We start from the raw sequence: 27,460 nt of genomic DNA, 5'->3' as shown, positions 1-27,460 counted from the left end.
AGGAAGTGCAGGAAATTTAGGGACAGGAGCTTCTTGGAGCTGGTAGGGCTCTTGTATCCCTAAATAGGTGGTACCCAACTGGCACATTTTTAAAATAACTCTACTGCACACAAGTCTCAATCACCCACAGGCTCGGGACTCAGGAGGCCCAGGTCATAGCCACTTCCTTCCTTTAGTCCCAGATCCTCCACCCTGATTTGGATAGGTGAATCTCCTGAATGGAGTTCCATCTCTGGCCCTCTGTGCCTAGTCCCAGGTTCCAGGGCACCTATGTACAGAGCAGCAACAGAAAGTGGGCAGAGGAAAAGAACTGGGTGCTATGTTTCTCTGGGGGATACCAGATGGGTCTGCCCCTTCTCTGCATCTCCTGACCTCCAAAATGTATTATCACATGGAACCAGCTTCTGAGTTCTGTCTGCACAGAGGAACCTTGTAGAAAGTGCACTCAGCCATGCAGGGCAAAAGAGGGACAGCTGTGATGTGCAGGCTGGCCTATTAGTTTCGTAAGGATTTGTTTGCTTCACAGATGGGTCATGCTAACATAGGAAACTTCAAGCCTCAAGAGCAGAGATTGTTAAAAGTGTCTTTCACTCAGGTATCAGAGTAAGACAATAAATACACTTATTTTTATTTCTTAGTTCTTTTTTCCTTTCATAAATATTCATCAAAGTCTGGAGAGAGACAATGATGAAAGTTGGGCACAGTAAGGAGGATCAGAAATAGATACTAGGATTTCTCCTCCAGGAATTTCCCATTGGGTTGCAGAGCCAAGACTTAGGCCCGCACAGAAGGTGCAAGTTGAAGACTCTGTCTCACAATGATTCAGTCTTTCATGCATTCCATACTTGGGGATGGAGAGCTCAGAACAGCCTCAGGATTCTGTGGGCCTGGCATCCCAAAAACGTGAAAGTGCACACCAGGGTGGTATGATAAGGTGACAAGTAAGGAAAATAGAGGGCTAGTGCTGCAGGAGATGAGAGAAAGATGACTTGTTCAGGAAGAGACCCACTGGAAAGGAAATCCCACAAGTGACCCTTGAAAGGTAGTTATGAGTTAGAGGTGCAGCATCACAGCAGGAAAAACAGCATGGGCAAAGGCATGAAGGTGTTAAAGGTTGTTTCCACCTGAGGCTTACTCGGGAGGAAATGAAGGAATGACCTTGGTAGGAAGAGAGGATTTATATGGAGACAATGGTGGAGAGCACTGAATGCCAGGCTAAGAGAGGAATGGCCTGTATACAAATGAGAACATAAGCCAGATCCCTGGGTGACCAGTGGCTGATTCAGTGGGATCTCCCTCCTCCAGGGACTGGAGAAAGGTGAGCCACTCCCACGTCTCTATGTCCTGCTGACCCCTCCTGAGCTCCAGGTCTAACCATTTGCCCTTGGAATTCACCCTCAACTCAAATGCAAAATGCCCCTGGTCTCTCAGAGACCTTGGCTCATGGGCCTGGGTCCACACAGAGCTAGAGGCCCTGAAGGAGAGAGTCAGACTGAGGCAGAGCACCCAAGTGACACCTGAGGGGTCATACAGCTTCATAAATTGCAAACAACAATGGCAGACCAGGCACTAGCACTTGAGCCAACAATTGCCTTGAAGTACTTTGTGTAATCTCTACAAGCCCCCCCGTCCATGAACTTGATGCTATCATTACCACCCTTTTAGAAACAAGGAAGCTGAGCTGGGGCAACTTGCCCAAGGTCACATGCAGATAGAGCTAGGGCTCAGACTGTGTCCTACCTGCACCCAAGTCCCAGCTCACAGCCCTCACAGGGAGCCCCACGGCTCTCAGACACAAAGCAGAAATCCCCAGTGCAAAAGCATCTTCCTAGACTCACCTCTTACCTAAGACTGCAGCTGCAGTCTTGGGGGTGTCCTAGAGTGGCAACAGCTGTCAACATGCCCTCACCCATGTTTATTTTGCAGGTCAAGACATGGAGACTCAGAGAGGCAAAGTGACTTGCCCACATTCACAGAGCTAAACTGGGGCCGGACTGAAACTGTTTTAGGGCCTTCTCTTAGAACCTTTGTGTGTGTTATGTGTGAAGATCCTGCCACTAGATAGTTCAGAGAAGTATTTTTCAAAAAGAATTTTGTAGAAATCCATTTTTTTTTTTCTTTTTTTTTTTTTTTATAAAGACGGCAGCCCATCAGGCTCCCCCATCCCTGGGATTCTCCAGGCAAGAACACTGGAGTGGGTTGCCATTTCCTTCTCCAATGCATGAAAGTGAAAAGTGAAAGAAGTCGCTCAGTCGTGTCCGACTCTTAGCGACCCCATGGACTGCAGCCCACCAGGCTCCTCCATCCATGGGATCTTCCAGGCAAGAGTACTGGAGTGGGGTGCCATTGCCTTCTCCTAGAAATCCATTTTAAAAGAAAAAAATTCTTGCAGCCCTTCAATATTGATTTCAATTATACTCATTTTACGTCACTTTAACATGGACATGTATAACAATAGATTTAAATTCCTAATGCACATAAATTTTATACAAGGAACCAAAACCACATTTGCAATTGTAATGTAAATACCACTAAATAAACCCAAATGTCAAAATTCACTTGGTATTAGGGATATTATTGGTTTTCACTTGGAGTTTAATAGGACAAAGATACAGTTCAACTTTGTATTTCACCTCTCTCAAAGCTTTGACTTTAGTATTATTAATGCAGTTTCTCTATTCACCTGAGTTTGTTTTATAAAGTGGTATTAATAAATTCAAGGTACTCACTTCTCTCACCCTTAGCCACCACTTCATCAGGGAATTGTCCTCTCTTATCCACAGTGATGAGGCATCTATGACATGATGCTTTTTGCAATGATTTTGTTCATTTGAGGTGAGGTTGGGGATGCGGTGCTTCTGAAATGTGGCTCTAAGACTATTGACCTGATTATTTCTGGGATCTGGGGAGCAAAAGTTCTCTGCTGTGTATTTGCAAGTATGTGTGCTCAGTCGTGTCCAACTCTGTGACCCCAGGGATTGTAGCAAGCCAGGCTCCTCTGTCCATGGAATTTCCCAGTCAAGAATACTGGACTGGGTTGCCATTCCCTTCTCCAGGGGATTTTCCCGACCCAGGGATCAAACCCAGGTGTCCTGCTTTGAAGGCAGATTTTTTTACCATCTGAGCCACCAGAGAGTGGGTTGCTATTTCATACTCCAGGGGATCTCCCCAACCCAGGGATCAAACCCAAATCTCCGACATCTCCTGCATTGGCAGGCAGATTCTTTACCACTGTGCCACCCACCACTAATTGCACCCACCACTAGTTGCAATCAGGTTTGTGCAAAATAGGACATGCAGTACTTTTTGGTGATGCTCCTGCAGAATTGACCACCAGGACACAGGTGTCTGAGTCATAGTACCAGTGCCACAAGGTGGGAGAAATTCCCCTGACTCCATTTCTATTTGAGCTGGAATGAACCCTTTGTTCATGGATCAGTTAAGGCTTTCACTTCACTGACTCCTGGTATAAACATGATCATATATACCAATGTAAACCTGGACCATAAGTGGCCAGCCTGAGGGTCTGGAACATATTTGCTTTAATTTTTTCCATTGTCACTGAAATGAAAGCACAGAATTTTTTAATTTCCATAGAGAAGCAACACGCTCCCAAGAATGCAAACACAGATACTTAGGCTCAGAGGGAAGAAGTCAAGCACAGCTGAACCCTTCAGAGAAACGTGAGGTACTGGACTTACAGTCAACCTTCCTAGACAGAGTCATTTCACTAAAACTAAAACTGTCAGCCACCCTATCCTGGACTAACCAAGTTTAGACAAGGTCCCCTCTTGGCAGGGACAGGAAGGAAAAGTAAAGCCTTTGGTCTTCCCATATACACAGAAGTAACAAGGAAGTAACTGTAACACACACAAAAAAATAAAAGTAAAAAATTTTTAAACTCAGTAACACAGAAATCATGGCACTAGAAAGAACATTTATGCATTCAACAAACATTTGTTGAGTACCCACTATGTCCCAAGCTGTCTGCACATGGGGAAAGGTTCACAAATCTAAAAGAGAGACAGAGGATAAACAAACCATTGCAGGGCAAAGTTTCTCAACCTAGGCACTATTGATACTTTAAGCCATATAATTCCTTTTGTAGGGTGCTGTTCTCCACATTACAGAATATTTAGCAGCATCCCTGGCCTCCATCAACTAGATGTGAGTAGCAGCACCTTTCCCTCCCTAGTTGAGACAGCAAAAATGTCTTCAGACTTGTCATATATCCCCTGGGGGCAAGAGTGGCCCCAGTTAAGAACCACTGTTATAAAGCATAGTCAGTGCCTCATATGGTACAGGATGTAGACATGAGGGAAGGGAAGACTTCCCAAAGGAAATGACAGCTGAGCTGAGTTACTTAGTTATGACATGTATGAGTTACCCAGAAAGACAAAGAGGTAAAGAGTTTTTCAGAAAGAGAGAAACATTATTGGAAAAGACACAGTGGCATGAGAGAGTGTAGTGTATTAAGAGAATTAAAATAACTTAAATCTCTTTGTGAGGCAACACAATACAGTGTTATGTGTTAAACACTTAGGAATAATATCTTTAAATGTTGCTGCTAAGTCACTTCAGTCGTGTCCGACTCTGTGCAACCCCATAGACAGCAGCCCACCAGGCTTCACCGTCCCTGGGATTCTCCAGGCAAGAACACTGGAGTGGGTTGCCATTTCCTTCTCCAATGCATGAAAGTGAAAGTGAAGTCGCTCAGTCGTGTCCGACTCTTTGCGACCCCATGAACTGCAGCCTACCAGGATCCTCTGTCCATGGGATTTTCCAGGCAAGAGTACTGGAGTGGGGTGCCATTGCCTTCTCCAATCTTTAAATGTTAGGCAAGAATAAAAATGAAAAAGGAAGTTTACTAAGGAAAATTTAAACATCAACTAAAAAGGAATATATACTACAGGATCCTAGATAGGGATATTATAAAAATGTGAATTTCTTCCTAATTAATGTATAATAAATAATATACTTAACTAATTGTATTATAATAATAATAAAACATATTGAGAGCTTACTCTGCCCTAGGCATTGGTTCAAGAAATTAGCATATGTTAATTTATATTTTAAATCTAATTTGTGTGATTATATAAATTTACATCAATTACCTTATACTTACTTTAATTTTCACAACTCTATGAGGTAAGTAGTGCTATTATCTCCATTTTGTAGATGAGGAAACTGAAGCACAAAGGGGCTATAGAACGATAGTAAGTGGCAGTTGAGAATTCAAACCCAGGCAGATTTTTTGCAGAGCCTAAGCCTGTAAGAATTTATATTACAAGAATTCTAATCAAAATGCTAGTGAGAGTTTTCCCTTGGGAGCATGGTGAAGTGGTTATCTATAAGAAGAAGCAGATGAAATTAATTTTTAAATGTTTTTTTAAGGATAATATTAATATAACAGTAGAGAGTTAACTTTGCCAGATATTCAACCAAATTCTAAAGCTGTGATAATTAAAAGTGTGCTTTGTCTCAAGGATAGACACAGGTCAATGGAGCAAAGTTTAAAATTAGGAAGACATATATGTGAATTTAATATAGGTAGAGGAGGTTTGACAAAGCATGAGGAAAGGGAAAGTTATTTAATAAGTACTGTAAAAATTATTGATTAGCTTTTTTGAGGGAAAAAAATGAATCATAGACTACAAACCAAATAGGTTCCAGATTAATTAAATGTAAAGATACACAAAACACTTTTAAATTTTCTAAAATTCTAAAATAATTCTAGTATCATTTCTAAATGGAAAATAAATTCCTAAGCATAGAAAAGAACACTCATTTTACTACATCATTTAACAGATTTTTATTAAGCACCTATTATGCACCAGGTACTGTGAACATGTAAATGGAAAGCACTGTATTTTTCTAAAACCATGAAAAAAATTAATAAGCAAATATTCAATGTGAAAAGATCTTTTTAGTAATCATAACACTATATTAAGATCCTTAACAAATAATTCATGTAAGTTGATAGACAAAATGCCAAATTCCAGTAAATATATGAGGAAGAAGTGATAATTCACAAAAAAGAAAAACAAACACTCCACAAATATTTGTTTAAAAAATAGTTTCAAACTCATTAATAATCAAAGTAATGCAAATTTAAACATGCGATCACGTATAACAACAAATTCACAAAGCAGGTAAGGGTTTCAGTGAGGCAAGATCTTTCAAATGTTGTTGATGCTTCAGATGCTGTTTACTAGGAATAAAATTCATAGGAAAAAAGTCTGCCTCTACATAAAAAAGTTTTTTTTTAAAGATTTTTTTAAAGCCTCAAACCCTTTGACATCTTAATTCCTCTCTTAGGAATCTGTCCTTAAAAAGTAATCAGAAATACTGGCAAAAGAGTCACGTGAAAAATGCTCATCATTAACATTGTTTTTCATACAAACAAAAAACTGGGGGAGGGGTAAAGTCTAATTATCTAAGAATAGATGCTGTTTTGGTGAACGGTTGGACTTCTATATGAAAGTCAAAGTGTTAGTCGCTCAGTTGTGTCCAGCTATTTGTGATCCCATGGGCTGTAGCCCATCAGGCTACTCTGTCAATGGAATTCTCCAGGCAAGAATACTGGGAGTGAGTAGCCATTCACTTCTCCAGAGGATCTTCCCGACCCAGGGATCAAACAGGATTTCCTGCATTGAAGGCAGATTCTTTACTGTCTGAGCCACCAGGGAAGTCCAGCATTTCTATATAATGAAATACTAACATATTCATAGATTAAATATTTAGGATTAAATATATTAAACAATGTTTACAAAGTACTTTAATTGAATATGTATGCAATTAAGTGAAAAGAGAAAAACAGTAAATTGTATGATCTCTTAATTATGTAAAAAATATATACAGAGAATAGATTAAAAAGAAAGTATGCCAGATATTTTGTGTAAGGTTTAAAATTATGAGTAAGATTTGCTGACATTTTCCCGCTTCTAAATTTTCTATTATGAGCACTAAAAGGTAGAGTCAGAAGTTAAGACTATAAAGTGTGTTAATATTTTAAAAGAAAAGAATCAATGGATATATCAATCATTTGTCTTGCTAATAATACTAATTTAACTCCTCCCATATTCCTAGCTGTAATATTTTATATTAATATTTGACTGCCATATTGCCTAATTAGCATAGATATTGTTGTATTAATATTCCTATAACAAGGTAAAGAAAAGTTAGGGGAAATGTTTTGTCCAATATCAGTAAAATAACATAAGCTCCTGAAAAGGTACAATCTGAAATGACAACACCAGAACCATATTTAAAGTTGAATATAGGTCAGCAAAATTTTTTGCTTCATTGTAAAAGTGATTAAACAAAGTTGAAACAGACCCATTATTGTTAAACACAATGAGATCATGGATTGTTATCATTATTATATACTATTATAATTAGGCCATGAACTGTCATTATCATTAGAGATACACTTAATATATTTTAACAAAGCCCATTGCCATAAACAAGGAAGCCAGATGTTCCTCTGTGGACCCCCAATTACTCTTTAGCAGTGACTGCTAAAGCAGCAGTCCACTCATTCTAGAGCACAGAAAACTCACCGGGAAGTGAAAAATCCCATTTTCCACATGTTTTAAAGCATGATAATACTTGTCAACCCACTCCAGAATTCTTGGCTGGAAAATTCCATGGACAAAGGAGCTTTGGAGTCACAAAGAGTTGGACACGACTGAGCTTGCACACACGTAAATGTATACTTATTTCATATTTTTTAAAGTGTGTACACTTAGAATCCCTCTCTACTCATTCAATATTCTGCCTAAGTAGAGGGAGCTTTACTTTATCCTTTAAAGCTAACTTTTCCTTCCTCCAAAAATATAGTCACTGTCACCACTTCAAACAAGAAAGAAAGATTAATTCATTGTTACCTGAATATCTTTTTATTCTGTCTTGAAATTTTGCATAAAAACATTTTCATAGGAAAATGAGAGGGAAAACTGTCATGAATGAAACTAGGTAACTATAATAACCTTTTCTTTTTAATTTTGCCATTTTCAATCTACATTTGGGTGGTCAATGATGGGAGTGAGGCTGTAAACAAGTGTCATAAAATGGACAACTGGAAACCAAACTCTTATAAATCTTTGTGAATAAAAAGCCTAACTTTTAATTGAAATAAGAGTGAAATGAGCTCTGTCCACAGAAACAGTGGCAGAATCATTCCTGAATTATTCCAACATTTTCCAATCTAATTGGTTGATCCCCGTCCACCCGCAGAGACCAGGGTCACTTCTAGCTGCCCCCTCCCCACCTTTTAGACTTGGCCTTATAGCTCAGTTCAGGAGTTACAGAGCCACCAACAGGACTTCACCTAAGTCGTATAACTCTTGCCTACTCTCTTCTTTGGGGCTTTCTGGCTCATTCTTCTTACCGTGCAAACCCTGATCACAGAACCTAAAGCAAGGTGTGCAGTTGAGGGGAGTGTTGCCTCCATTCAAATCAGAGGGGAGACCTTGCATATTTGCTTTCTGTGTTTGCTGGGAATAAAGCCATGGGAGTGGTGACTGGGTGCACCCAAGATAACATTGAAATGTCCAGATGCACAGGCTTGTTTCCTGGAGAACATGTATAGGCTAGAGATTGGGGTATAGATGTGTGTGGGTGTGTATCAGGGCCTTGACATCCAGATTCAAGGAACATCTGGCTAAAATGTGTCTGAATTCAGACGCCAGACACATACCACCCACAGGAAGTAGCAGGTCCATCAATTCTCTAATGTAATTCTAAAATCAAATTATGTCGACAAAACACACTGGCTGATGGCTGGCCAAGTCTCTGTTTTGGTGATTCCTGACATTTTGACCAACTGTAGTAAAGACTGTTCTGCAAAACATAGAGGAGAACAGTGTATGACACCTGAAAGGGCTCTGAAGTGTTTCAGCTTATCCTGTTCATGTTACAGATGAAAACACTGTAATCTACATAAGCGGAGCCATTTGCCCCAATCGCCCAGTATACAGCATGTTAGGGACAGGGTCAGGAGCAGATGCTAGGCCTGGCAGTAACCAGGTCAGGGTCTCTGGTCCAGCCTGCCTGTTTCCTCCTCATGGCCTTTTGTGGAACTTCTGTGTCTGCTTGCCACATGGTCTTCATATGGTTCCTGCGAGTGAAAGGGTGAGATGTCTGTCAACACAATGCCCTGCTTCTTCCCATCCCAGATCCAATTCCGGCAGACCCAGAGTATAGCTGCAGGATATGGCTGCCTGTTCATAAGAGTAGGGACAACTCTGCCTGCCCCTGTCACTCCATATGGAAACAGAGAAGGAGTCCCAGACTAGAAGTTGAGATGGGACTTCCACCTTTGCCATCTTTTAAATTAAGCAGGTGTGGTGCAAGGCACCGGGGCAAGTACCTTAACCTCTTTACCTTGCTTGACTCACCACCCCCTCCCCCAAAAACTATGGGTGGGGAATAATTAATACCTGCTCTACCTATTTCTGTAAGATCAAAATGGAAAGATGTCAGTGTAACGGTGGTTTACGAGTTGTGAAGAGAAAATGTCTGGTGTGAGACGGAGATTTCTGGAGCCGTGTTTTTTAAGTGAGGTCAGTCGAACTGGTTTCCCATGATGAACAGGGCCTCAAGGAAGGCTTGTGTGTGTGGTCGGGAGTGGAGGGACGAGACTCTTAGCTGCACTTCTTCCCTCGGGGCAGACCCCGAGCCGGGGTGGGGCGGGGGTTCACTCAGACTGCCGCGCCCTCAAACCAACCCGGCCTGTGCCACTCCCCAGACAAGTGCCTCTTGGGGCTGCTTCCCTAACAAATGAAAAAATAATGTCCTTGAACCAAGAGTGAAACTGAACTATCTAAGGAAAACACTGTGAACAAACACAGAGGGCCGAGGAAAGCCATCTGATCAGAGCAGCTCCCCGGGAGCTGGGCAGGACGAAGGCGGCAGCTGGGCGGGAGGACGGAGAGCCTGGCCATGACCACCACCAGATGCCAAGTGGTGGGCTTCCTGCTGTCCCTCCTGGGCCTGGCCGGCTGCATCGTTGCCACGGAGATGGACATGTGGAGCACCCAGGACCTATACGACAACCCGGTCACCGCCGTGTTCCAGTATGAAGGGCTCTGGCGCAGTTGCGTGCAGCAGAGCTCAGGCTTCACCGAGTGCCGGCCCTACCTCACCATCCTGGGCCTGCCAGGTAGGCGTGGGCACAGGTGAGGCTGGGACCCGGCTGCTGCTTTCACCGCAGCCGGGAGGGACCTTGGAGTTGGGCGCAGGGCAGGACTCTCACAGCACTGGCTCCCATCAGAGGTGTAAGAGGAGAAGTTGGCCCCGTGTCAAAGAGGGCTATGTAGACCTAGGGGAGAACATCCAAGATTTTACACTCGAAGGATTGACAGTGAGGAAGCGGGTCATGAGAACAAGGGGGCTGTGGTGAGGGCAGGCTCCTGATGCTAGAAGAGACAATATTGCTCAAGTAGAAAAGTAATCGTGTGCAGGTATGTGCATGTGACTTGCTCTTGCCTGTACATACCTAGGGCTAGGTAGGATGGTGAATATTTTCTTACCATCGAAAAAGTTTATCAGGAGTTAATATAATTTCATTATCAATTTGGTTAATTTTTCCTTTGAGAAGTCAGAGTCTCAGTCAGTGCCAGAAAGTATATATCGCCTTTAAATTACAAATATCCTTTCTCTGCATTTGTGTTGAGACGTTCTGGTGTGCACTCTTAAAAAACAATGCATGTCAAAATATAATTACAGAACTATAATAATTGTAATAGTCTCAGAATATAAATATAATTATAAATGACATCCTTTCACCCCTGGAGATGATATCAGCTAAATCCTTGTTTCTAATAGATAATTAGTTCAAATAGGAATCATAGGAACTTTGCATTCTAGGTATTATGGGACCTCTACTTGATTTTTTTTTAAAAAGCAAAGAAAGAAATAAAAGGTTAATCAGTGGCCCCAAGGAGTGGCCCTGATGTGAGTTTGTTGAAGAAAGGAAAACAGGGCTAGGTTTTGCCTCTCTGAAACAAATACCTCGTGGACAGGTAGATGGGGATAAATTTGCAGGAAACTGCAAGGCCTGTGGAGCCCTTGAAATTGAATTGTGAAAATCAACTCAATTAATTATCTCCATTTGCAGAAAGAAATAGAAAGTGGGTGTCAGAGTAGAACTGGAGTGTTTATTCCATCTTTAGAAGCCACTCGTATTGTGAAACAGACTGATCACTGACTAAGATCTGCTTAAAGCAGTAAGGGAGGCTGGCTGGAGGGAAGGAAGCCCCAGAGAGTGGCTGATGCTACAGGGCAAAGGTCAGAAAGGAGGCGATGCAAGACCGTGGATTGTTGAGTTGCTGCTGCTGCTGCTGCTGGTCACTTCAGTCGTGTCCGACTCTGTGCAACCCCATGAACTGCAGCTACCAGGCTCCTCCGTCCATGAGATTTTCCAGGCAAGAGTACTGGAGTGGGTTGCCATTGCCTTCTCCAGTTGAGTTCCTAGCTACACCCAATTTTAACTATTAAATAAAAGAGTAAGAATGACCTTGTATTCAAAATTAAGGCATGACATTCCATGACTTCAGCTCAATTACCTCTTCCCAGGACCCCATCACACACTATCAGTCTCTGGCTCATTCTGCATCTTTCCACACACGAGGATCCCAAATAGCTGCACTCTCCAACACGGTCAGATCCCATTGCTACCACCCTCATTGTTTTTTCTGTTCTACTGAGGGATCCCATCATCCCTAAGTCGTCTCAGAATCTCTCCTCATCGCCCATCAACAGTCTACTCTGCAGAACGAGATTCCCTCCCTGCCACCTGTCCAAGACCAGCCTCTCCACCAGGGCTCTGAGGGCCCTGCCCCCTATTGTGTGGCCACCCCTGCTGACCAGCCCCTTCCCTTCTTGCCTCTTTCATCTTTCCTTCTCACTTACGTTTATATCATCTTTTCCTGGAAAACCTTCCTGATTCAGGGCGTTGTCAAGTTCTCTCTCTCCCTAGCTCACTGACAATCAAACTAAAAGACAAAGTTTTTCTCCCATCCCTCCCTCCTCACACTTAACCTCTTGCATTCCGGTTTCTATCCTTTATTCCTTACAATGTTTGCTCTTTTGACTATGGCAGAAGGTCAGGCCGAATCTTTCAGTTACCAGCTTCCAGTTCTCTGCTCCCCTCTTCCTGGATATTTCAAGGCCCAAACACCTTCCATGGTCCGTCACTCTCAGCTTAACCAGGTACAGATGTGACAGCCTGACACACACCTCCAGCGTTACTCACCTTCCTTCCATGACCCATATCTTACCCCCAGCCCATGCTTCTCCCTTCACAGAGGGAACCCCTGCCCTGCCTGTCTGCGTCAGAACTGCATCCCACCAAAAGCCAGGGTAGCCATTTCCTGGGACTGAGTTTGTGAAAAAAGAGATACTTTAAATCATTAATCATGTGTGGCCATGGAGAAGAGTGTGGATTTAAGAGTAGCCAGTCCTCAATGCAGCAGGAGTGACCACAGTGCAAATTGGCATCCTGAAATACAATTATTTGTTTGATGACTTAAGATGTGGCTGACTAACTGAGGTAAGGGAAGAGTGGGAGGATTATTAGGAGGAAAAGACTAGGGTAAAAACTCAAAAGCTACAGGCAGGATCATAAGGCAATGAAGAAGCCAGAGAGGAGGCCAGAAGATGGCTTGTGGATACTTATGGGGCTCCCAAGGGGGTTGAAAGGATTAACATGGACCAGCCAGGACCCAGCGCCTAGAGAGGATGCAGCCACCAGAAACAGTTTCTGAAAGCATATTCTTGAGCATGACAAAAGGCCTTGGGAAGAGACACCTGAAGCAGGGAAGCTGGGAGGAATGCCTGGAGGTAAAAATGGAAGGTTGCAGAGAGCTTAATTTTGAACTGGAACTCAGGGAGGAATATTATCCTCCTGCAGACAAGTAAGCCTTTAAGTGCTATAAAGGCATGAGGCCGATACCATTTTAATGCTTTAATCATCATAATCACCACTACCAATTATTCAATTCTTCTTTGCTCCTTACTTGCAAAAATCTCACTTTTCATTTATCTGATAAGAATGTATCACATTTAGTTGGAACTGACAGCCATAGAATAACTTAATTCCATTCATCTAGCTGTACTATACCTACAGAGAGATGAGTGAGGTAAATGGTGGTGGTTCCAGGACTGTTTACCTGTATATTGCCAGTGCTGTATAGTTTATAGCCCAGGATTCTCTGCACCGGATTCCAAACAGCCAATGTAGCATGCAATTCTCCAAAGACAGTGCCCAGAAATAAAAACAGCTATGGTTTATTGGACTGCACAGAAACTCCAGTTTAATCTTTGCAGTAATACAAGGAAATATGTATTAGCTTTATTTTTACAAAAGTAAAAACTGAGGCTCAAAGAGCATGGCAAGGTAACATGCCCAAGTTCCCATGGATAGAGGATGGCAGAAGTAGGCTATGAACACACACTGAAAGACTTCTGAGTTGTGTCTTTTCCCTGCCCACACTCATTCCAGCTAGAAGCAGAAAGGATTCGTCTAGGCTTGAGCACATAAGAGTAGAGGGTGCATTGGCACTCTGACCCATTGATAGTAATTTCATTAACAATGCACAATCAAGAATATTAAATATAAAGATACTTATAAAAATACTAATTCCCATTTCCCCTCCCTGGAGACTGGAGACTGTGGCAGGAAAAAGCAAAGGGCTGTCAAAGGACAGGATGGAGAGGAGGCAAAAGCCTGGAAAACTCATTTCTGGCCTCCATGATTGTATCAGAGTCAAGTGATGTTTTCTATAATATGTTTGCAAATATTTGAACTGAATTTGCTGCTGTAGCAGGATCTTGTGGTTAGAAGCAGATGAGTTGGGATCCAGGGCATAGCCTGGCCACCTACATCTCTTGACCTGGCTTTCTCTAGGTCTGAATGCCTCACAGGAAGGCATTTGTGTAAATGTGCTCTGTGACCCATTATCTGGCTCTTCTTATTTTCTCAGCCTTACCTTGTGGCATCCAGAGATCTTAGTTGCCCAACCAGAGATTGAACTCTCCCTGCTTTCATTTAAAGTGTTGAGTCTTAACCACTGGATCTTCTGAAAAGTCTCTACAAGATCTGGCTCTTGGCATCATGTCATGTCTACACCACCCAAAGCTCTCAGTTAGGATATTGATCTTACAGGTTTTTTTCTTCTCCAAAATCAGATGCCTTTTATGAATCTAAATATCTAAAGTAAAGATTTATTTAGGGTCCTTTTTTTCTCCTTTCTTCTCCCCCACCCCCCTGTGTTCTGAGCTCTGCACTGATTCTCAGCACCGTCACAGGCATTGAAGGTCTTGATTTTTTTCACATACTGACTGCATTTCCCCTTTACCACCTCAATGTGCAAAAACAACAGCCACAGGAGAGCTAGGGAGTCTCCCATCAACCTGTCAATCATATTGACACACACAGCAATGGGGGGTGTTTAAGGAAACCATATTTAACCCAGAGAACAGTTTCACAAAATCTGAAATCCATAAGGAAAAAAATATGAAACTGCTCTTATGTATCCTTTCGAAAGGAGCTATCTTGTTTATTTCTTCTTACTACTAGCTAATGTTTCACATAAAGTCTAGTGCTCCTGATGCTGTGAAACCAGCTTGTCTTTCCTCAATGTCCAGTGGAAGAAATTGGCCCTGAAAGGTAGGGCTAGTATAAGTTAGTTGTAAAACTGAAATGAGATCTGGAGGAACCTCTTGGATTCGGGTTAAGCTGCTTTCCCTTTCTTCAAAAAAGAGACATGTTTTAGCACAAATGTGATTTTTTAAGTATGTGGACAAACATCTGATGTGTACACATTATGGCACATCTGAAGGAGATTCCACAGAGAACTGAGAACACATCTAGAAAGCTCAAGTGAACCTGTAACTTGAGTGTAAAAGGAGGCTGTTGCTCTGACTTCTTGATTCTCAAAGCTATGTAGACCCAAGAATCAGGATGCCTCCTCAGCTTGTGCTTGTAAAGGTTGTTACTATGGGGTGTTTTTTGTTTTTTGTTTTTAATGTTTATTTATTTACTTGGCTGCACTGGGTCTTAGCTGCAGTACTTGGAATCTTCAATCTTCACAGCAGCTTGAAGGATCTTTAGTTGCAGCATGCAGACTCTTAGTTGCATCACATATGCCAGAGAAACATGTGCTAAGTCACTTCAGTCATGTCTGACTCTTTGGAACCCTATAGACTGAAACCCCCCAGGTTCCTCTGTCCATAGGATTCTCCAGGCAAGAATATTGGAGTGGGTTGCCATTCCCTTCTCCAGGGGATCTTCTGGACCCAGGATCGAACCCATGTCTCTTACGTCTCCTGCATTGGCAGGCAAGTTCTTTACCACTGGTACCACCTGGGAAGACCCTGGGATCTTCAATCTTCATTGAAAATTGGTATCTAATTCCAAATGTAGAACATACAATATCTAATTAGAATATATCATATCTAATTCCTGACCAGAGATCAAACCTGGGCCCCTGCATTGGGAGCATGGAGTCTTAGCCACTGGACCACCAAAGAAGTCCCAAGGTTGTTAATTTGATAGCAGGGGCATCACACCCTAGCATGAATTGGTCAGTGGTGGGACATCATTGCTTTGTGGGAACATACATGGTCAGAGTTCTGTAGTTGGAGCCCACCTTAGAGTTGAAAAGGCAATAGGACAGAACCCACCTACACCGCATCAGCCTGCTCATTGCCCACCAGATCCTAAGCCCACTTTTCCTGATCTCCTCCCTACGTTGGTCCAGGCCTTTCTCTTCCTCCTCTTCTCAAATCTTCTTCTATTCCTGCCCTTCACGCTCTCTCACACATGTCTTTTTCAAATCCTCAACTGTATTTTACCAAATGAAAGGATTCAGGTTTGTACACGGTTAGTACAAGCCAAAGCCATGTAGAGTTGGAGAGAGATAACTACTTTTTTCAATTGTCTTATTTTTAATTAATTTTTATACAATTTTTAAAGATTACTTTCCATTTACAGTTATTACTGAGTGTTGGCTACATTCCTCGTGTTGTACCCTACATCCTTGTAGCCTATTTACATCCTCCACTCCTCTACCCCTATATTACCCCTTGTCAATCCCCACTGGTAACTACTACTTTGTTCTCTATGGAAAAATAGCTGCTTTTTAGGGAAGGGGAAGAAACTGAATCTTACAGATCCTGACTTAGTTCTATGCTGGGACCAAGCAGCTTCTGATCTTCACAACATTTCTTTGCAAGAAATCTCTCTATCCCACTCCAGAGTTGGGGAGACTTGGCTTCTGTGAGGTTAAAAGACTTGCCTAACGACACTCACTTGGTATCATGAAGTCTGTGGGATCTCATGAGATGCATAGGACCTCCATATGGGTTCCGCAGGATCTCTGGAGAATCAAGGCCCTCCCACCTTGTTCTGAAGGCCTTTCCTCTAAGGTCTGGCCTCAGACTTCCCTCTTCTGGGATCCCCCTCTTTGGACTCCTCCACCAGACCTACCTGCGTCCAATCTGAGGCCAAGCTGTGCATGAAGATATGAGTCATCTCCCCTCCCCATCCCAACAAACACTCCACGTCCAGGCTTTGGCACTTGGTGACTTGCTGTCTCATCAGCCCCACCCCCACCCTCCAGCCAGCTCAGTGATATCAGCTACTAGAACTCTTTCCTCTCAACTCCCCATTCTGAGCACCTCCTCCTAAGCCCTCTTGATTATTAAGCTTCAGATTATTCCTTGCAGTTTTATGTCACTGAACAATTAAATGAAAGTTCCTAAGGATCAGGGCAAAGCATAAATATTTATCTAAGTTTCCCCAGGAGATGCTAAGGTGCAGCCAGGATTGGGAACCATGTCCAAAAACACCTTGCCTGTCAGTTCATAGCTACTTTGGGGGAATAAGATATATAGCAACAGGGAAGGAACATTCAGTTCCCATTTTTCTGTTTGCTTCTGTCAGCTCTGAATCCTGCCCACCCTTCAGCTCTGATAATATGTCTTTGTTCATTGGAAAGAATGCTGTAGTCACACCTTTAGTGCAGGGAATCAGTCTATAGAGTCGGTTGACTCACCTGTTATCAGCTGATAAGCCTATGCCTCTTGCTCAGAATATCAAATAAGACACGGAGTAGCTAAAAGAGAAATGTACCTCCTTTGGGAGCCATTTCTCTGGTTATGTATGAAAGGAGAAGGATTAGAATCCTAGATGGTAGAGTCTTCCAGATGGAAAGGAAGTTCCAGTCACCACCATGCACCTCCATGGTCATTACTAAACATAGGGAATCTAGCAGTGAGTAGTAAAGAACATTGTCCCTCACTCTGGCAACTGCCCCCATCACAGCCCCCACCCTCAGAAGAACCCCTCCCCAAGGGGTCTCCAAAGCAAGGAGAGCTTAATTCATCCATCCAGGTTCAGAGTTTTGGCTTTGATGGTGGTTCCACAAAATATAAGTGGTAGGAGTAAGCTAATCCTATCCATAGAAGGAGATTCTAAATATAAAAAGGAGCTCAAAGTCACGGTGGACCTGATTCAAAGCAGGTACCAGTGTTGATCAGAAATCCAGAAATCAAGAGCAGGCAGAAAAGAAATAAGGTCTTATTTCTGACCTTAACTTGACCCAGCAGAGGCAAGAGGGCATCTGAGAGCCCAAGACAAAGGCTGGCCAAAACAGGCTGACTGGGGCTCCAGTACCCAAGGGCTCCTGTGGCACACCCAGCAGCAGCTTCTGTCCACATCAGGCAAGACCAGAGCTTTTATTAATACCTCCCACCAGCCAGCATCACCATCCCTCCAGTCCAACAAGGCCGGGGTAGACCACGTATCTCAGCCACGGCAGCAGTCACAGCACATATGTGACACATTTTTGAGACTAAATACTAGAACCACTCAATTGAAAGAGATTCAGTGACCCCATCCCTGCTCAGGATAAATATAAAAAAGGGACATTCCTTATTCTACTTTGTTAATATTGTCTGGTTCATTGGTTGGTTGGTTGGTTGGTTAGTTGGTTGATTGAGTTTTGGTTGTTTTAACCAGATGCCTTGCCAGGTGCTTCCCAAAATGGAAAAAAGATTTTGTTCTCTGAATGGCTTAAGGTTTAAGATATCAGAACAAAAGCAGTTATTACAACTTCAAATAGGCTTTTGAGTATATTTGAAGTTCATAAAAGGCCCATGGGGACAAGATAGAAAGAAAGTTAAAGTCTCTTCCTCCTCTCATATGTCTGGTTTTCTGGTAGCAACATTCAAAAACAGAAGAGCCCTAAGGATATTTCCTGAAGTCTGGGGATTCCCCACAAATGTCCTCTCCTGAACTAACCTTCTTGAACCACAGTTTTGAAGCTTGATTGTGTGTGTGTTTGTGTGTGTGTGTGTGTGTGTGTGTCTGTGTGAAAGAGAACTAGAACCACACAATGAGTGACATCAGAAAGCGGTTCCATTATGATTTCTTAGCCAAGGTACTTGCAAGGTGAAAAGACATTTAAGGTTCAGTATTTCCAATGGAAATATAATCTTCCCAGGTTGTAAACTGCTTGAAGACAGTGATTATTTCTCATGAAATTTTATTCCTCATACAGCACCTGGGAAAGAGCTTGGCAGAGAATTTGAGCTTAAAAAATTCTTGATAAATAAATGAATGAATTCATGGATGAGTGCATGAATCTGTTAATATATGACTATGAGAGTATATTGGAGAAAGAAATGGCAACCCACTCCAGTATTCTTGCCTGGAGAATCCCATGGACAAAGGAGCCTGGTGGGCTACAGTCCATGGGGTCGCAAAGAGTCAGATACAATTGAGCGACTAACACAAAACACACATGAGAGTATATCAACATGCTGAGTGAATACACAAAGGTGTAAATGAATACATGAGTAGATGACACATGCTTGCATTTGCCAGTGAGGGAATGTATGGGGTGTTTGTTCCCAGTATGTGTGAGGCCAACAAAGCCACTGGGCAAGACATTGGAAAACAGAGGTAACATGCTAGAGCCCTCTTAAGGAGTAGATCCAAAGGCCATTCTTAAACCCTCATGAGTTCTTTTCAGCTTCCTGAGGTCACCATGACACTAGCATCAGAAAGGTGCAAGCCCAAGATGCCAATGTTCATCAGTTCTCCCAGGAGTGAATGGTCAGATCCTAGAAGATTGATCCACACTGTAAACCAACACATTTACCCTGGGAATATAGTTGTTAACAGGGCCAAGATTGATGATGGATGCCTATAGAAATCTCTTCCCAGCAAGGAAGCAAAGTTAAAATCATAAATTTTCTTAGGGAGAAGAATCAAGGGAATGGGGGTCAATGGCATAGAACTAGAGTATCTGGTTTCCATCGTCTCCCTACCTAGTGAAAAAGTTCCCAGGGCTCCATTCCTCAGACACAGCAGAAGGCTCTTTAATGAATTCTGCATGATCTACCTCTTCTCTTTTCAGTATCTTTCATTGATTGCCAATTCTCCCATCATGACAAATTGCTTTATGATACACATCTTAGAGTGAATAAGCAGGCAGTTCCATGGATATTGGCCATATTTGAGATGGAAATCTTTGCAAAGAGATTGGAAAGAATTTCTCCCAGGGCTTCCTTGTCTTGAGAGTCACATTTATAAATACTCTCCTGGGGCAGGTAATTCCCTGAGATGACTTTTGGAGAATATTCCTTTATACACTCTTAGCATCCATTTCAGAGGATGACATTTTATGGCCGAGTCTCCAAGTTTGAAGGATACATTCTATTAGGAGTTTACAGAACCCCGTACCTTGCTGGCAGCCAGAACTCTGCCTGTTTTTCCAGGATAAAGTACCTCAGAGCAACGTACTGTGATGGGAAAATAACTATTTTAAGACAGCTCCAGGGGCCCCCCCAGCCCTGCTTTTCCTTTGATATGTGTGTCTGGGCAGGTTATTTAACCTCTGAGTTTCAATTTCTTTAAATAATATTACCTACATTGTAGAGTTTTTAAAATATGGATTCAGTTTTTTAATGTCTGAAAAGTCTCTAATAGCTTTCAACTAAAAGTAGCAATTGGCTGTGACAACTTGGATAGGACAGAGCTCTCTGCTTTGCTTCATGTGGTCTTCAGTTCTGTTCCACCAGAATTACCCACTCTAGTGGCCTCTCCCTCTAGAAGACACAAGAACTCATTTGTCTTCCTTTTGTAAAGTTCATTATGCTTGTAGTGGACATGTTTGATGACCATCTTTCCCCGCTTTGGCATAAGCTCCATGAGGGCAGAGACCTGTTAATTATTATCATCCCTATGTCTAGTCATGGGAGGGGGGGGTTCACTCAGTAAAAACCCGTTACTAAAACTCACTGCACTTTAAGGAGGCACTAGAAACCACTTTAGAAGCATCTGGAGGGGAGGTCACTGCAAGAGAGTTCCCAGAGGACAAAGAACTTCCATTGATTCCTGGAAAGGGAACTGCTGATAAACTGTGGTTGTGCTGAAAGACCTGAGATTGATATAATCATCTTTTTATATAGGCCCCAAATACAGCTCACCATGACTTTAATAGTCCCTTTGGGAAGAGGCAATGATACAGTGCCCTTGGTATATCATCTAGTCACTTTGCTTCATTATAGGCTATAAATTAAATTGAGTTTTCTGAAAGTGGACACAACTCTATGAAGCACTGAGCCCCTGTGAAAAGACTAGAGAAGAAAGATGTTTGAACTGGAAGATAAAGCAACCCAGTTTTACTATAAGCTCTATCAATAATTTTTTTCTATCAATCTTTAATGTCACCTTAGTCAAGCCATCTTCCCTTCTTGGAACACAGATTATCAGGTTTTAAAATGAGGAGATGAAATATTAGTAATTAATATTCATAATAGCTAAATTCCCTTGGCCCTTCCAGCTCCAATAGTCCATAGTTTTCTCATTCTATAGACATCTGCATGCATGTTTTTCATCAATCAGGGGAGTTTAAGTGATGGTTTTGCACTTTCCATAATTTCGTATCTCCTAACAATGACAAGGTTCACAGTTTCTGGACTTTCTGCCTCTCAGAAGTTTGGTATTGGTTGGTTGTAGTTTCTCTGTTGTATTAAACCTGATCAATCTGGCTGAGGTGGTCTTATCTGTCTGCTTGTGTCCTGTCCCTTGTCCCACAGCCATGCTGCAGGCAGTGCGAGCCCTGATGATCGTGGGCATCGTCCTGAGTGTCATTGGCCTCCTGGTGGCCATCTTTGCCCTAAAGTGCATCCGTATGGGCAACATGGATGACTCCGCCAAAGCCAAAATGACACTCACCTCCGGGATCATGTTCATCATCGCAGGTAAACAAGCAGCCTGGGGATCCCTCTCTCAGATGCACATCCGGGAATGTCGAAACAAAATCATTCTGGCAGAGAAAACACAGCTTCTCCCTACTGGGCATAGTCTGAACATGGGTAAAAGCTTTACACACTGGGCTTCAAGATCTGAGATTAAGCTTCAATTACACTCTACAGAATTACCACAGTGCTAAGGTCCCTCTTAGCTGCCAGCCTCACCTCATTATAGGAGATTCTCAACTCTAAGGTAGTCAAGTGACTCTATCCCTAAAGGCATTATTTTGCTGAGACTTTACAAAATGATTTTAAGGGAAGAGCCCTTGACATTATCAAAGGACCAGGGCCCAAATATTAATATTTGTACTATTGACCCCTTGTCCTGAGATGGAAAATCTCTTTCTGCACACACACCCATCCCTCCACAAGTAGAGATAAGAGACAGCCCAACTCATAGTGAGAATTCAGTAATCAGTGCTTGAATTGACCATTCTGTTATAGGAATGGAGTATTCTGCAACCTGCTCATCTAAACTCATGTACGCATACACTGTCTCACAAACAATGTGATCCCTTTAAAGCTGACTCCAGAGTCTTCTTGTTCTTTGCTTGCAGGTCTCTGTGCAATCGCTGGAGTGTCTGTGTTTGCCAACATGCTGGTTACTAACTTCTGGATGTCCACAGCCAGCATGTTCACCAGCATGGGGGGGATGGTGCAGACCGTTCAGACCAGGTAACCTCCTAATCTAGACTCAGTATTTCTCAGTGAACATTGTAAAAATCCGATTAAGCACATATGCCTAATGTGACTGTCAGCGCCTGAAATAGCAAAAATTTATCAGAGGCAACCATGCCATATCATAAATCAACAATGATCTGTAAATTCATAAACTTCATTTCAGTGAAATATCCTTGGTGATATGACTTGAGGCTGATCTGACATTTCCATTGAAATATAGCGACAGTTCACAGTATTTATCTAACACTCTTACACAGGCCCCATTGTGGTGGCAATGAAACAGGCACTGTTAACCCAAGCATGTAAATGAGCATCACCCCACATCTCCAGTCAGTGACAGGAACCCAGCTAGGGACAGGGCAAAGCTAGAATAGAAATAGTGAGGTGCAATATAGGTGAAAAAGTGATGTTTCTTCCTTGTATGGCTGCTCTTTCTCTCATTCATTAACTCATTCATTCTACAAATGTATCAAAACACCTGCTGTGGGCCAGGAATCATTCTGAGTTCTTGGAATAACAACAAAGTCCTTGTTCTCATGGGGGTCACAGCCTAGCAGAGGGAGATGAAGCCTCACTGTAATTTGGTGTTGCAAGCAGAGTAGAACTTTTCGAAGATGCAAGAGGAATTCCAACACCTGTATTCATTTAGCCACTTCAAAGGAATGTATTTTATAGCAAGAAGCAGCAGCAAATTCCTGAAGGAGAAAGATCTTTTTCTAGGAGAGCCATGTAAATATTATACCTAAGTGACCCATCATCTCTAGAGTGGATACGCTTGGTATCTCTCCAGCAACATCCATCATGGAAGACAGATGAGTGTGAGCATGTGATAAATCCATTACTCTCTGGCTCCCTGGAACTCCATTCACCATATGTGTTCCTGCATTGTTTTAAGAATGGGAAAGATATGATCCCCATAAGGTGCCCTCATCCTCCTTTACAGTCCTCCCATGGTCTCTTGACTACAAGGACAACTTAGAACCACGCCGATCAACTCATCCTGGTTTCTCTGGGTGGTTGTTGTTGTTGTTCAGTCACTAAGTCATATCTGACTCTCTGCGACCCCATGGACTACAGCTTGCCAGGCTTCCCTGTCCTTCACCATCTCCCAGAGCTTGCTCAAACTCAAGTCCATTGAGTCGGTGATGCCATCCAACCACCTCATCCTCTGTCACCCACTTCTCCTCCTGCCTTCAATCTTTCCCAGCATCAGGGTCTTTTCCAACCAATCAGCTCTTTGCATCAGGTGGCCAAAGTTTTGGGACTTCAGCTTCAGCATCAGTCCTTCCAATGAACATTCAGGGTTGATTTCCTTTAGGATTGACTGGTTTGATCTCCTTGCTTCCCAAAGGACCCTCAAGAGTCTTCTCCAGCACCACAATTCAAAAGCATCAATTCTTAGGCACTCAGCCTTCTTTATGGTCCAACTCTCACATCCGTACATGACTACTGGAAAAACCATAGCCTTGACTATATGGATCTTTGTCAGTGGGGTCCATATAGTCAAGGCTATATGCAAGAGGTTATAAAAAGCAAGAGGTCTCTGCCTTTTATATGGACCTTTGTCAGCGAGGTCCATATAGTCAAGGCTATATGCAAGAGTCTATAAAAAGCAAGAAGTCTCTGCTTTTTATACAGTGTCTAGGTTTGTCATAGCTTTTCTTCCAAGGAGAAAGCATCTTTTAATTTCATGGCTGCAGTCACTATCCACAATGATTTTGGAGCCCAAGAAAGTAAAGTCTGTCACTGCTTTCCTGGGACTTCCCCAGTTTTAGCCCTGATAGGCCCAGATCCTAGGAAACTTCTCTGTCATGGGCAAATCAGGATGGTTGGTCACTCTACTTAGAAAAGCCCACCTTGTCTACAGTGTCTGGATGCCTAGTGTCAGTGCCTCTGCCTGGAAAAGTCACCCACTACCAGGGATCCAGGGCTAATGCCCACCATTGCTCTCTTACATTATCTCCTTAGAACTTGCCCACGTCTCTCGGACAGGTAACTTCAGAGATTTTGTTCTCAGATAATCCTGTTTGGATATAATTGACAAGGGGGAAGGTCACCAGTTTTACTGTCAGACCTCTACAGTAACGAATTCAGTGTGGGCTGGAACCGAAGCACCATGAGAGTGAGGTCTGTATCTGTCTTGTTCACCCCTCTGTTCCAGTGCCAGGCAGTAGGAGGCACATAGTAGGAGATCAATAAATACTTGTTGACCAAGTAAGTAAAGAAATGAATGAAGAAATGAATGGTCTCTTCACATTAGGTCTTTCAAAAAACAGCATCCATGCTCCTACTGGCATGGATGGTTACCAGGGTTACTTGAGTTAGAGATGATAAAAGCTTCTTGGTCCACAGTAAGAACTCAAGAGACCAAAATTCCTTCTGAAATAATAACTTGAGACTGATCCCATATCGCTCAGACTTCTCTTACCAAACCTTCAAGACACTTTCCTTTGCCAATAGGGAAGAAGTAGAATTTTCCTGAGGTGTTTCTCTGAAATTAGAGACTCACAATGAATTCTACACCTGAGTGATGTTAGGGGCATAAGAATCTCACAACTGTTTTGCGGAATAGCTTCAGTTCCAATTCTAATCTCAGAGCACCTGATTCAGTTGACTGTGACCCAAAGGACTGCGTGTTCAGGGGCGGGCTGGAGTAGGTGTGGAATCCGAAAGTGGGGACCGAGAGGATGAGCATGGCCAGGTTCATAGGGTAGAGCCTGGGCGGTTGAGTCAGCCACATTCATAGCCACTCTCTCCCCACCCAGGTACACCTTTGGTGCGGCTCTGTTCGTGGGGTGGGTCGCTGGAGGCCTCACGCTGATTGGGGGCGTGCTGATGTGCATCGCTTGCCGGGGTCTGGCCCCCGAGGAAACCAAGTGAGTCTCCCCATCCCAATGTAATCAGACATTTGATCCAAGTCCATTTTAACATATCATTTGCAGCCAGAACGATCAGCGTATGTATAGAGAAGAACGCTATTGACAAAAAGATCATGAACCTTATCTTTTATGGGGAAGCCTAAAGAACAGAACAGGAATGTGTCAACCTGAGAAGATTTAGAAGTGATGCTATTGAAGGAAAAACGAAACAGCCCTCTAGGCTGTCCCCCAACTCCAGTACTTCATAACTTGATGATTCTCAGCTGGGAGCAATTGTACCCACCTCCCCACCACTCCCCACCCCCTACCCCTGCCCTGGTCCCCAGGAGATATTTGGCAACATCTAAAGACTCTCGATTGTTACAGCTCTGGAGTGGAGGGTTGAGTGATACTTAAATCTGGTGGGTGGAGGCCCGGGATACTGCTAAACATCCTGGAAAGCACAGGACAGGCCCCTACAACAAAGATTTTCAGTTTCAGAACGTTAACACTGCTGCTGAGAACACCTATTGTACTTTTCTCACTGCGACTGGGATTGGGAGACCTGGCTCCATCTGGTTCTCCTGCTTACCAGTCCTGTGACCTCTAGCCAGTCATCTGCCTTCTCTGAGCCTCTGTTACCTCATTCACATACTGAGCAGATTAGCAGAGATGGGTTGCTCATACGTACTGATCAGCTTACAAATTCTATGATTCTTTGGCATAACCATGTTCCCCTGAACATTGTCTCTGGTTCAGCTTCATCTGAATTGATGAACAGATGGAACTCACTGGTCACTAACCCCCAACTCTGCTCCACTGCAGAGGCTGAAAAGCCAGTGTCCCAAAGCCCAAAACAGCGGCTGTCTCAGTTTACCTAGGACTAAGGTTTTCCTGGGACACTGGACTTTCAGTGCTAAAAGTCAGACATCCTAGAGAAAATGGGTAATTTGTCCTGCTACCAAATACATCTCTAGTTGGTCATAGAGTGTTTCTTTTTTTTTTTTTTCATTTTTTTTATTTTATTTTATTTTTAAACTTTACATAACTGTATTAGTTTTGCCAAATATCAAAATGAATCCGCCACAGGTGTACATGTGTTCCCCATCCTGAACCCTCCTCCCTCCTCCCTCCCCATTCCATCCCTCTGGGTCGTCCCAGTGCACCAGCCCCAAGCATCCAGTATCGTGCATTGAACCTGGACTGGCAACTCGTTTCATACATGATATTTTACATGTTTCAATGCCATTCTCCCAAATCTTCCCACCCTCTCCCTCTCCCACAGAGTCCATAAGACTGTTCTATACATCAGTGTCTCTTTTGCTGTCTCGTACACAGGGCTATTGTTACCGTCTTTCTAAATTCCATATATATGCGTTAGTATACTGTATTGGTGTTTTTCTTTCTGGCTTACTTCACTCTGTATAATAGGCTCCAGTTTCATCCACCTCATTAGAACTGATTCAAATGTATTCTTTTTAATGGCTGAATAATACTCCATTGTGTATATGTACCACAGCTTTCTTATCCATTCATCTGCTGATGGACATCTAGGTTGCTTCCATGTCCTGGCTATTATAAACAGTGTTTCTTTTTCTTTCAGCTACAAAGCCGTCTCTTACCATGCCTCAGGCCACAACGTCGCCTACAGGCCTGGAGGCTTCAAAGCCAGCACTGGCTTTGAGTCCAGCACCAGAAACAAGAAAATATATGATGGGGGTGCCCGCACAGAGGATGAGGGACAGTCTCATCCTTCCAAGTACGACTACGTGTAGCCCTCCCCCCAAGCCACCCAGGCAGGGGCAGAAGAAACCCCTCGAGATCTCACCCCAAAACAAGGAATTCTACCTTGATTTCCCATAGCTTTTGACTCACAGTTGGAAGTTAGAAAGCCTTGGTTTCCCCTGTGGTGAGGCCAGATGGTCTTGGCTACATGCCTCTGTCTCTAAATGTTCCATTGCAAAACAGCTGAGCTATCATATGGCATTAGAGGCTAGAGCCCACATCTTCCAGTCCTCTTCTCTCTTTTTTTGATATAACCTTTTTAATCTGATGATAGAATATGGATTGACAAATCACTTAGGCAAAATGTCCATCCTCCTTCTACCTGACAGCCCATTGAAGATCTATTTCCCAACTCATCCCCCAGAACAATTCTGAAAGGAAAAAATGAGTCAATCAAAAGACATCATTTTCTGCTATTTCATTTTTGCCTCCCCTCCCACCCCCAGCCCTCACTTGGCTACTAATAAACACTGATTGAAGAAGAGATAGGGAAATGGGAAAATATTTATCATATCTGCAGTTCATTATCTGAGTTTTCTTACACTGTGCTCTTTAACATTACTTGGGCCAAAGTGATTTCACCTGGAGGAAACCAACATTTCCACCTCTGCTAACATCTGCTGGACTCCCCACTGCATGTCCTCTTTCTGTCACAGGCCAGAAAGAGTCTCTGGAGGAACAAGAAAAGGATTTTTTCTTTTTCCTTTTTATTTTTTTTGTAATCTAAATATATTTGGTATTCTAAATATAGTTAGAATAAATAATGTATTAGTGAAATGATACACTGTCTCTGTGAATTAGCCTCA

General features: G+C 42.8%; 1 protein-coding gene and 1 long non-coding RNA gene across 2 annotated transcripts; one reads left to right on the top strand and one right to left on the bottom strand.

Annotated features, from left to right (window-relative positions):
- Positions 1-7,289: 7,289 nt before the first annotated feature.
- LOC129645009 (uncharacterized) lies at positions 7,290-12,213 on the bottom strand. Its single transcript, XR_008711114.1, has 3 exons — positions 12,081-12,213; positions 10,144-10,324; positions 7,290-9,121 (listed from the first exon to the last, which is right to left on the bottom strand). It is a non-coding gene; the product is annotated as an uncharacterized LOC129645009 (long non-coding RNA).
- On the top strand, positions 9,314-26,644 carry CLDN18 (claudin 18). Its single transcript, XM_055570375.1, has 5 exons — positions 9,314-10,165; positions 21,115-21,279; positions 21,888-22,005; positions 24,777-24,887; positions 26,473-26,644. Exons 1-5 carry the CDS (start codon positions 9,946-9,948, stop codon positions 26,642-26,644), a joined length of 786 nt encoding a protein of 261 aa, XP_055426350.1. The 5' UTR covers positions 9,314-9,945.
- The last annotated feature ends 816 nt before the right edge of the window (positions 26,645-27,460 follow it).

This window comes from Bubalus kerabau, chromosome 2 (assembly GCF_029407905.1).
Source record: "Bubalus kerabau isolate K-KA32 ecotype Philippines breed swamp buffalo chromosome 2, PCC_UOA_SB_1v2, whole genome shotgun sequence".
Classification (NCBI taxonomy): Eukaryota; Metazoa; Chordata; class Mammalia; order Artiodactyla; family Bovidae; genus Bubalus; species Bubalus kerabau.
This window is presented reverse-complemented; position numbering and strand designations above follow the sequence as displayed.